General features: G+C 37.6%; 1 protein-coding gene across 1 annotated transcript in view; it reads left to right on the forward strand.

Moving 5' to 3' along the window:
* The first annotated feature begins 67 nt into the window (after window positions 1-67).
* Window positions 68-12,551, forward strand: part of METTL25 (methyltransferase like 25) — a 46,388-nt gene continuing 33,904 nt past the window's right edge. Inside the window, 3 exon segments of the mRNA XM_036401163.1 lie at window positions 68-320; window positions 4,258-4,422; window positions 9,002-9,102. Of these exon segments, the coding sequence (XP_036257056.1) occupies window positions 68-320; window positions 4,258-4,422; window positions 9,002-9,102 (519 nt within the window).

Here is a 12,551-nt window from a genome sequence, read left to right on the forward strand (position 1 = left end):
CTGGCGCCGCGCACTGTGATGACGTCACCGAGCCGCGCCGCGGGGCTGACGGGCCGCGCGCGGGGCCATGTCGCGGCCGTCGCGCGCGCTCCCGGCCCAGCTGCCCCCGGCGGCGGCGGCGCGGGCGCTCCGGCGCGTGGCGCGGTTCGTGGGGCGCGCGCTGCCGCTGTGCCGCGCGCACACCGTGGAGTTCTTCACGCGCGGGCTCTGGGAGCGCCTCGTGGCGCCGCGCCCCGACGCCGTGCTCGAGGCGCTGCGCGCGGCCGGGCCGCTGGCGCGCCCCCTGGCGGTGGGCTCGGGCACCGCGGCGGCTCCGTGCGGTGAGTGGGGCCTGGCGGGCGTGGGGAGCGGGGGCGCTCGGCCGTGCCGGGGAACGGGACGCGGTCGGACCCGCCCCGCTTCAGAAAGGCCGCAGCCGGCCCGGGAATTCCACTGCCGGGGCTCGCGGTAGTGCCGCTCGTGACGGTCCCATCAATTTCATCCTGTTCGTTTGGAAAGGGAACTCCAAACTGTCGGATTCCTTCACTCTGACTGAGCCCTGAGGAGCACAATTAAAATGAAAAAAAACCCAAATCAAACAAAGCGTACAAGAAACCTCCACGAGTGGAAGGATGTAACACTGAAAGTTAAAAGAGTGTTGGAACTGGAGATGCAGAGGACAGCTGGAAAAGGCTTAAACGCCGCTTTCCTGTGTGTCTGTAATAGTGTCTGGCACGGGAAGGCAGCTGCTTTATTTCTGACGAGATCTGTTTAAGAAGCACTTCATATTTTTAATGATTTTCACGAAAGTGAAGAGGAAGCCAGCTAGGCTGCTGTGTTGCTGAATGTGCTGCAGTCCAAGTAGGAGGGGAACGTAGCAGTAATGTTGCTTCAGGCAGGGCACAGAAATGAAGATAAAGCATCTGAAAGCTGTGGTGTTTGGGGGACTGAGCCCAAGCAGAGAGATCACTTTCAAATCCAAGGTGAAATCTCTGACAAAGCACTTAGCTGAGAAAAGCCAGCGTCGTGCCAAAGCATATGGAGTGTAGATAGCTGTCACATTGCATTAGCTCTGAAATGCTACGGTAAATAAATGGCACTCGAGGCAGGAAAGTGTGTGCAGTGTGAGAGGAGGCTCCACAGAAAGTAGCATGTGCTTTTTGGCATAGAAAACAAGCTAAGATAATGATTTGGACTCAGAAAGAGATTGAAGAACTGTGAATTGCTACGTCACTAGCAACATTTCTCTGTTGGATCTGAAGACCTCTCAAAATATTAACTGTAAGGCTCATTTTTAAAGGGTTGAGTTATTTGGGAAAAATCTCACAGAGTTTATTTGTATATGGAAAAGACACTGGATTATGAATTACCTTGAAGAGCCAGATGGAAACAAGACAGTGGTCTGGTCAGCCAGCAGAAGTGTAGGGAAGCAGCAAGGACAAGCTTAATGTTCTTGATAGATAATGTCAGAGTCAGAATGGATTCAGAGCAATAGGACATAAAATTGAATGTAAATAGAGGCTGGAACAAAACTAATCAGATGCAATCATCTTAAAGAAAACAGTAAAGGAAAATTACTCTGCTCTAACTTATTTCTATGGAAAAGTCCATGGAATGATTGAAACACCTACGTGGTGGCCTGTAGAGTAGCATGAGAATCAGGAGGGCAGAGTACTGTTTTGTAGAATTCAAAATTGGATAATAATTTAATAATCTGCATTCAACATGAACGTTAGAGAATCTGATGCAGAGATTACTGTAACAGAAAGACAATTTATGTCTAAAATATGGCACATCTTTTGAAGAGTATGAAGCTTTCATGCTGTTGGTAAAGTATAACATTTCTTCTTTGGTTTCTGCAGGAATTGTTTCTGCTAATTAAAATAAAAAAGAAAGAATTGCCTCTTTTTTCTGACTTTAACATTCTAGTATGCTAGTTAACACAATGCACTGTAGCAGAGTGGGCATATACTTGCTGATTTGTTGGTTCATGCTTTACTCATTTGACTGCATGGTATCTGTCCATCCAGTCATATGATGAAAATACTTCATAATAGAATATGAGTTTTTCAGTGAAGATACCTGCAAGCATCTACTTACATTTGCAAATTGATGCACTGCTAGCCTGTATTAAAATTAGGAGGGAGAGAGAGACACGTAGTATCATAGCTTATTCGAGTGCATTAGTGCAACTCAGTAACATTAGGGATCAGAAACTGACCATCTTGAAACCCAACGTGAACAGAAATTACTCTTCTTGTTCAAAGTCATTTCCTTCTAATGACCATGTGAAGGATAGAACTCTTGTTTTCACTTGTACCCTGCAGAAAAATGCAAGATCACTTTTTAGGTTCAGAAACTGGTTTGAATACATCAAAAAGCTGACACTTGCCATATTGCATTTTGCTTATCACGTCATTGCTGTAAATCGGACCCAGGCACAGACAAATCTGTGTTTAAGTATTTTCATAATTTACTGTAAATTACTGTTTGTACTGTGATTCCAACTTTGGGGCATGTATTTCTTTCCTCTCAAGATTTGTTTGCAAATGTATACACTAACTGGTTTAAACACAAGCTAGATTTTCTCTTGTGAGCATCCAGAGTACAAATGTGTCCAAAAACCTAACATTTTTTATATTCATAAATAATGCCAAGTTCACCAACTGCCATTCTGTAGCTTGAAGTTAGGCTTCAGATGCCTTAATGCAGTTGGTTCCTGTTTTTTAGTTATCAAGCTGGGACAAAAATTTAAGTTAGGTGAGTGTTATTATGGGTGATCTTATATGAGCGTCTGCTAGTTCTGTCATGTTCTTCCACCAGATAACCAAGTTAAGGAGTGTTATAGAGCATAGGCATTGCTGCATTGGATTTCAGTTAAGTGAGATTTGTAAGAACAGTAATTATATTTTATGTCAGCTGCCGAAAAAGTGAAAGCACATCTATTTTCTTATCTTTCTGTAATAAATCTTACAGAAGAGACATTGTAAAGCAAAGTTGCCCCTTATTCCTGAAAGCTGCGGTCTTTATTTCTCATCTCTAATATCCTGTTACAATCTTACCCTTCATGAAGACTACACTAACTAAAATTTGTTCAGACAAGGAAGCTGTTTATGGAGAAACGTGGCTTTCTTTTTAGATTTTGTAACAGAGAGGAGTAAGAAGTGCTGTGCAGACAATGAAACCATGTTAATATTTATGCTTTCTTAGATACAAAATTTGTTTGCTGTGCTTGTGCCTTTGTAGTGTCATATAATGAAAATTTACATGGTTTGGGACTGATTTCAGTGGACTGTAATATATGCATGACCTTTCATTGTGGTCATGCAAGGAAATTAAGAGCATTCGAGCTGAGGTCAATCAAAACAGCTGTATCCATTGTCATGCCAGATTCAGGAAAGCCACTGTGCTAGGTATGTACTTCCTCATAATCTACCTATGACACAAAAGACAAACCAGGAGACTTTTTGCTAATTTTTGTAATTGTCTGATTGCTGGACTGGGTGCCGTTTATATATTGAAAAGAATTTCAAATATGTAAAAATTATTAGCAAAATATGTAGAATTCACAAATAGTTTTAGGTAAAATAGAGAGGAATTAGACAATTCAAAACAATCTCAGAATTAATAAATTATTCATACTAATATGTTTCCCTTAAAAATAGATGTACATTTTTGAAACTCAATAGTAAGCAATACCAAAATGAGGTATTTCATCATCTAACAAATCCAACAAAATGTGTAGAAATCCAGTTCTACATATTGGAATCTAACTTTTATTCCGACCAACACCTGGTTGGAATAAAAATGAATTTAATTCTCCCAGTATTCATCAGTTACAAAGCAACTTGGGAAGTATGTGAATTGAGTGATTGTAAATCCAAACATTTCATATACTAAGCAGCTGCATTCCTTTAAAAAAATCTAGCAGCATATATTGGCAGGTTGGGCTGACTAGGACGTGTATAATGAGCAAGTCTGTAAATAGAGAAGTGATAATGTTGACTGAATTAGCTTGTCATTTATACTGAAGTAGGTCTGCTGAAACAACAGATTTTGTCACATTTACACTGATTCAACTAAAAGCAAAATTTGACCTCAGTTCTGGAGGGGGAATGCAGCTGAAGAAAAATAATGAGTTTTCCCACTTAGGGAAGCAAGATAAATGGCCAGTTGTGTGTGATACTAAGTATTTATTACCTGTAGTTCTCTGTCAGCAGTATTAGAGAGCTGTTAAGCACTGCTTACAAAAATCTTTTCCTTTTGTTTTATGTGCAGATGATGACATCTTTTCCAGTGCATTTTGTGAAAACTCTGAGAAGCTTATCAATGTACATTTGTTTGCCCTGGCTGCTAAGTATTATTCTTTGTCCAACCTTGGAGTGTGCACCCCATTAGAAGATGTGCTTGAAGCACTGAAAGGAGACAGTGAAGGAGCAACAGGTATATTTTCATTTGTCTTTTAATGTTTACTTATTCACTATAGGAGTATACAAGAGTTTTGGTTTTGGAGGGTAGTTTGTTGTTTGAGGATCTTTTCCTACATGATCCTCACTTCCATTTTCATTTGTTCTTGGATAGTTTCTCTCTTGTCTCTGTTTACGAAATGGATTCTCTTGCTAAAATTTGAGCATTTGGTGTCTATAGACTCATCATGGGATTCAGTTTTAAAGGGGATGGGACAGAGAAGAGGGCACATCACTATATGAGATACCTTGTTAATTCTCTTTTTTTGTCTTGTCCCCAAGTGGCAAGAATCATAGTTTCTACTCATGCTTGTCTCAGAAGTATCACCCTAAAATATGGCAAATATATGATGTCTTAGAAAAAAATATTTTATTAATTCTGTATTTTTGGGACTAATACCAATTATATGTGATAAAAGAAGAGTAATTTCATTCTCTGTAGTTAAAGAAATTGAATTAAAAGACTCTTAAATTGGCATCAAGTTGGACACTGGGAATCTTACCCTGCTTATAATTTTTGAATCAGATGATAAACTGACATTTGTCCTTATTTGGACTGCTGTCATTTCACTGCAAATGTGCTATTCATGGAGTCCTGAGCCTCTTTACATTTTGAAATTTCTCATTAGTTTTTAAGAGACAGACTGGGCAGCTCTCTGCCTTTGCCTTCTAGTGCCTTTTATCTCTGGGATGCATTAAAACTCCTGACATTTCTTATCCTTAGTGATAGCACCACTGTACAAATGTTGTGCATCTCTCCCATTTTCTACAGTGACCTCTTTCCAATTTAGCCATTTTTCATGGTTGGCTCCTCAGGTTGTTTTAGAAGTACTAGAATGCCATTGCTGAGGTACTCCTAATGATTTGTAGTGCTCTCCTCTTCCTTTCTGGCTTCTTTCCTTATGCCCTTAGTTCATCAGAAACTCTTTTTTCTTCCTTGACAACTGTATGCTTCTTTTCTTTCCCACTAGCTTTTTCATTATTTTCATTTTTACTATATCTCATTCTCCATGTTCCTCTTAATTTTCTGTAATTCTCTAGTTCTACGTTCTTGTACTTGAGTTCATACCTGGATTAACTTTTTTAGCCAAAACTTTGAGGATTCTTTCATTTTCTTGTCATGCAGAATGGACCATGCAAGTATTCCTTTGTGAATAAGGGAGTTGCTGAATATTTTGATTTCTGTGTTGCAGAAGTGATGCTTGGTTGGGTTACCGGGGCCTGGGCTTGTATTTTTGCAGTACTTCTGAGTTGTACTTCTTGGGAAAAATAAAATGTGTTCCAAATGTGTACAATAGAATTATAATTCAGAACCTTTGTGCTGAATTGGCAGTAAACATCAGTTAAATTAACTTAATTGAAGTTCCTGGTAATCATTTGGCAGAGGCAAAATACCAACTAAGGGATTCATAGTGTGGAAGTTGCCAAATGAAAGTTGAGATCATTGAGGTATTTTAGATATTTTGAACTAATTTCTGTATTTCAGAAGATATGTTTGTTCCCTGACGTGCCAAAGCTTGCAAGTTGAAAGAAATGGAAGTCTGAGAAAACTGGCAACTTTATGATAGTGTTGCTTATATTCTGAAAAATATGCATCAAGATAATTCTGTTTATGTTTCAGATGTTTTTAGTTTGTTTTCTTCCTCTAAGACAAACAGACTTTTGAGCCTATTCCCACAGTTTGCATACTTACATAGTTCTCTAGCTCCTTTGCAATCTTAATGTAGATATATTGCTATCCTTCCTGGTAATAACTGGGAAGCACAAATATTTTAAGCATAGTGTGGACACAGCTACTCAGAATGGAGTTCTGAGTCTGAAGGGTATTCCCTTTGCTTCATAACCACCCACAAGAGAGGGCTGGATTGAGAGTACTCCACCTTTGCAGTGTGTTCAGGGCCAAGGTAATAATCATGCCATGCAGTGAATACTAATGAATCCATCTTTAAATTCCATGTGCTGGAATATCACTCTCCTCAGAATGGGTTTTTTTGAGTATATGGTTAGTCCAGTTCCTCACTCTGGATCATGGATTTAGATCACCATAGTAAACTTCTGTGTAGATGGTGTTTTGTGGTGTGGACTATGGATTTATACTTCTGTATCTGGTGTATCTGAATTTCCACACGTCTCTGCGGTATAAAACCCCTGCACGCTGCCATAGGAGATCTTAAAAACATCTGTGTTAGCTGTATATAAAAACAGTCTCTCCTCAATTTGCTCAGCTTCACAACTAAAGATGCAGCTGTAAACAGCACTACAGAGTTAAAGCAGTTCTTCAAATGGAATACAGGTACTCATGCTAGAGATTCCCAGTGGAAATAAGCAGCATTTCATTACCAACTAAAACTGGTGACACAAAGCTTTCTGTTACTCTATCATATCCAAGCTGCTTCTGTAAAGCATTTGAAACCACGCTATCTTTTTTCATCACAAAGGGAGATGGTTCTCTAAATTTCTGGTTTTTGAAATTAGTATTTGTTCTGCCTGCATCAGTTGTATACATAATAAGGAAATGTACATGTATAATGTACATGTGTAATTCTGTGAGAGCAGAAAGAATTTACACAGTTTGAGTCAAACTAATATTTTTTTTTAATTCAAATTTTCAGTAGTCCGGGCAATAAAGAACAGTCCCTAGATACATTTGTTTGCATTAGTTTGTAATATGTGCTTGTTTTTCAGAATAATGTAAAAACCTATCAGAATTTTGCATAAAAAGCAGGGAAAAAATTATTTTAAAAACCATAATATTCTCAAAAGATATAGTTTTCCCTGAGCTGAAATATAAACAGTGTGTTATCCTGCAGAAAGTAGGGAAAGAAGTCAAAAAGTGCTTAAGAAGCTTTCGTAGCTAAGGTGATAAATAAACTATATATGTAGATATAAACAAATTATGCCTTTTCTATCTGAAACCTCAGCTTTTGTAGGTTAGGTAATTGTTCTGGATTTCTACCATGTTTGAAATGCTTAATTTGGATTAAGTACTCTCTGACAGTACTTCACCTAGCATTACCCCATTCAGTCTTTTGAGTTCATAATAGAGAAAAAAGTAAAGGTGCAGTGTGTGGTCATTGTCCAAAGTGACAGTGCTGCTTTGGAGAAAAAACAACTTTTATTTCTGTCAAGAAGTTAAATGTCTGTTTCTTCTCATTCCAATTCTGTTTCTTTTTCTGATGAACCTATCCAGACACAAAAATATTCAAACATAAACAAAAAGAGAGACTTCTTTTCTTTTTAATTTTTTTTCCTGTCTATTTTTCTTTAACCTGGTATGTTACAAATTAAGAGCTCTTGAGGATGCTGTATAGACCTTAACAATTTTAAAGTTAAGGAAATTCTTCAATGAGATGACAAACACTTGTTTCTGCTATTTGTATTGTTTAAGTCTTTTAGTCTATTTTTCCTTTTGTCAGTTCATAGAGTCTATATTAGATTTTAAGTATTGTCATAACAGTTCATTATAAAAACCCCAGATGTTTAAGAAATAGGCAGATCCCTTGGGGTTTGGGAAAAATAGAGAAAACACTGGGTTTCTTATGAGCTCAGTTCAATTCCCCACTCTCTTTTAAAGAAGTAACACACTTGGTTCTGCTCCCAGCATGATCTGATCAAGACATGAGCATGGTTTTTGCCTAATGATCAGTTTCTGGACAGATGAATACATACTGTGCATAAAGCAGAAAATGGGAAAGTATATTAATCTACCCAGTCATGTAGAAAAGTCCTGTTTTCTAGGAGCATGCTCATCACTAATGATCCAGTTTCTTCTACCATCACTCAGACTTACCATCAATTTAACTAGATCCAAGTGTACTGCAGCATTGGACCTCTAAGAGAAACATGTGGGTTTTTCCCAGGGAAGTGACTTCTGAGCTCCTGCTTTGGCTGGGTGGCACAGAGGTTCGCAAGGGAGTGCTTGGTGTTCTCCACAAGCAGTTAACCCATGATGGAGGTTGACTCCATCTCATTAACACATTCTCCATCAACACTGAAATGAGTGATTTTCTGCCATAAAGGTGTAACAGTTCTATAACCAATCCAGAGGGTAAATAAAGAAAAGGAAAGTTCATCTTCCTCTGAATTTTCCTAGGATCGCTCATAGCTTTTAGTAGAGGTATCTCCCTCTTGATACTGTCAGCAAATCTGCAGCATTAACAGGCTGTGTACAATGTGATTATTTATTGTCCCCGCCCTTATATTTCATTTATGGAAAAGTAAATGTGATAAATGAGACAAAAATAAATATTTTTCAATGAAAAGGAAGAAATAGTACCGTTTTATAGTTGTAGCCACTGTCTAATACCTGGTCAGGTATTAAATATGCTACATCTTAAAAACACCTGAGTTTTACACGATGTTGAATGTTTCTAATTCATCCATAGTTCAGAAGTTTACTCTTGTAATAATTTAGTGAGTTTTTAATTAAAAATTACTACCCTGAAAATATATAGACAGTGAAGTCTATAGTAGCTTTTTTTTTTTTTCTGATTGATGAAGAATCCTTATTATTACAGGTTGTGTTAATGCATATTTATTTTCCTAATCTGATACAGGTATCAAACCAGATGAGTTTATGAATAATAAGAAATCACATGAAGTGCAGGTGATGTCAGAGCTGGTAGACAGCATAGCAAATTATTGTGGGATAAAGCAGGTAAGAAAGCATTTCTTACTTTGTGTTACCAGGCACCTTCTGAGTTATTCTCCTTTTTTTGTGCAAATACACCACTTTGATTTTCTGTCGCTGCTGTTCTTATTTTTCCTGTACCAAATTGGAGCTAAAGAATAGCTGTTGGAGCCAAACTGAAGGACAATTTTGTTTACAAATATATTGTTCCAAAGGAACTGCCTTTCAGTGACTCATAATCATTCATGAGTAATTTTAAAAAGTTAAGATCATCCTCTATGTGTTGAGCAGCTAAAAACTGTTCTGCTTTTTGGACCAGTGCTGCCTTGCTTGTCAGTATTATATTGCTGGCAGTGTTGCACATGTGTCAGTAGGAGAGCTGCCTTGTGTCATGCACACAAGGGTGTCACACAGAGACCAAGGCTGAGTACCTTGAGAAATTTTGAAAGCTCCTCTTATTCTGACACAAGATTTAAATAATTTCCTATTGTTTAATGCTGTTCACCTCTGTTTAACATGGATTGAGATCTATAAATTGAAAATCTAGTTATGATGTTTTTAGTTTGAAGAGAGACCAAATTAAGCAGAGATTTATGTGAGTGTGTATGAAATACATTTGGTAGAACATGTATGAGGCCTGGACACCCAACACCATTATCACCAAGCAATTAGTGCCTGAGTTGGCTGTTACGTACATCACATGCTAGGTTTGTCTTTGGGTGGTGAAGAACTGCATGATTCCTTTCTCAAATTTGATTGTAGCTTAAACCTTTTTTTAATATACATGTAATTATGACTGCACATTACACTAAGATCATTGTTTCAGTAAAACCTTGTAGAGGTTTATTTATGGATCTGTTGACAAAACACGAGCCCCCCAGCAATACTTGACATTTTTGAGTAGTATGTTTCATATTTTGTTAGACAAAGTGTACCAAAACCATTTCCTCAGTTTACATACATATGCTTTTTTGTAAGCTTTTTTAGTGGTAAACCTTATGTTAAATTCCATACTTTAGGCCTGCGTTGTGGTAAGGCTAAATTTTTCAGGTGAGCTGAGTTCGTTTATTCATTTTAATCTCTGTAATGCTGGTAACTGGCCAATGTAGCTTCATCCTTGCTTTAAACTGGAGGTGACATGGGACTCTCAACAGACATTTGATTTCTTTCTACATCTGAGCTGCACTTGCTTTCCATGCAAGGAGTTGTAACTGTAAATGGAGACTTATTTCCTCCAGGCTAATATTCATTCCCACAAAAATTTGTGGAGAACAAACTATATTTGTTTAAAACCAAAGGTTAATAAGGTACCTGCCCAGATTTTATAATGAGGGTATTTTCTCTGAGTATTCTTTTCTTGTAAGTAAATATGTATGAGTATAGTTTTAAATGGATGTACCTGCAGCATCCCAGGTTGCTGTTGCTCCCATCACAGGGAAAACCCCAAAACTTGGATTCAGCTCTGAATTGCTGAAGCTGAACTTTGGTTAGGAGGTTATTTGGCTCAGACTGAATTTAATTTAGATAAGTAAATGATGCTGTACTCTTGCTAGATTTGGGTCAGGCCTTTGTGGCATCCTTGGAAACAGAGATCAAAATTCTCAGTTCCTGACCATCTGTTTTGTGAGGAACAGCTGATGAAGACAAAGTTTTAGGCAGTATTCTTACACCTGGGATTGTCAAGTAAATAGAGAGCTTTAATTAAGGCCAAACATTTCAGGGTGAGACGCAATCAGTTTGTGAGCATCTGCAATCACTTACAGCCATGGAAGGCGGGCTCTCCTGCAGCCCTTGAAGAGCCACCACAGTGGGTGCCCTCCACAGCCCCAAAGTGGGGGTGCTCTGTAGAGAACAGAAATACATCAGCAGCACACTTGTGGATGTCTTGTATTCTCTCATGAGAATTTTTTTTGCCTTGTTTACCTTTTGTTTCAGGCAAATATTAGTTTTTTCAGTCCTTTCATGTACTGAAAAAGCTGTAGGAGGGTATACTTTGCTTACAGTGCAATAGTAAGTGGTCTCTGCATTTGCTGGAAAGTGGTGTTTCATATAGCGTTTTCATTTAGATTTAAATAGTTCCTGTGAGATTCAGGAATGAAAGGAAAGCAAAAACCCTGTTCAGAAAGTAAAAAAGTAAAGCCATCTTAATAACTTAACCAAAGTTTCGATGTAGCTGGTTACTAATAAAATCACAAACCAGTCCTTACTAAGTATTTGTCAATATGCTGCAGTTTCATCCAGGGATTAATACTTTTATCAGGTGGCTTGGAGTATCTCTATACATGGGGTTATTTTCTGTTTGCTTTTTAAAAAAATTATAACATTAAATGAAAAATATTATTGCAGTGTATCACTAAATATGAAATGCTGACTGCTCTATAATAACTTTTTTCCATTTTAGTCATGCACTATAAGAATATTTATTTGTGCAAAGTTACAAATCTCTAATATTTGAGAAGAGCTTTCCTGTTACTTTGGAAAATAAAGAAAAGCCTCCTTCTTAGTCTTTAAAAAGCAACTCCTTTTGTTTTTGTTTTCTTTCAACTTAAAAAAAAAGTTGCAATTATAAATTTTTAGGAGTTTTTCCTTATTGAATTTTTTCTCTCCTTCTTGCAAAACAAAATAATGTAGCATTTAATTAAAAAATCTAGAACCATGAAAACACACCACATGTTTTACAACAGCACATGTCCTCAGGGTGTTTCTTTCAGATATTACAGATCACTGACAGCTTGGAAAATGCCCTCCGTTTCACCTCCATACCCACGTTGTATAATGGGTGGTAGGGGATATTGCTCTCTGTTGGTATTTTATAATGTACAATAGTGAATAGCAAAATAAGAATAAAAGCAAAAATTTTATTACCACTTTAATCACTTCTAGGTTTATGATTTTAATTTAAATATTAAAGCAAAATAACTAAAGGGCTTTTTTTTTCCAGTAGTTTGCTGACCCTTTTAAGCACTGTTCCTATCATATAAGTGGAACTTTATTTTTTATGAAATTCTTGATTAAACTCTGAAAAGAAGCCAGTGTTGACTCCTCTTTGCTTAAGCACACATTTGTTTTATTTAATGTATTGGTCAAAGTTTTCCTTGGAAATTGCAGCATGTGCAGCAAGACTTGGAGTGTATAATGTAAGGATGATTTAATTCTGCATTCAGCATCCATTACATTTGTGATTTGGTGCTGGGAAATGTTGGAATGCTTGATTGTGCCAGAAACTGTTTAAACATAGGACCCAACTCACTGTGGACAAGACCTTTGGAGTTTATTATATCATGGAAATTTCATTTTAAAGGTTCATGCTTGACAGATATGCTATAGATTGCTTATTACCTTTCCCTGTGTAATCAATGGAAGGTAAAGCAGGGACTAATTTAATTCAATTTATTTGTTTAGCCCAAGATCATTGCTTGCTATTTTTAGTCAACTTTTCCTTTTGTTTCTAAATCCCAGTGCTAATTTAACAATGT

This window comes from Molothrus ater, chromosome 5, assembly GCF_012460135.2.
Source record: "Molothrus ater isolate BHLD 08-10-18 breed brown headed cowbird chromosome 5, BPBGC_Mater_1.1, whole genome shotgun sequence".
Taxonomy (NCBI): domain Eukaryota; kingdom Metazoa; phylum Chordata; class Aves; order Passeriformes; family Icteridae; genus Molothrus; species Molothrus ater.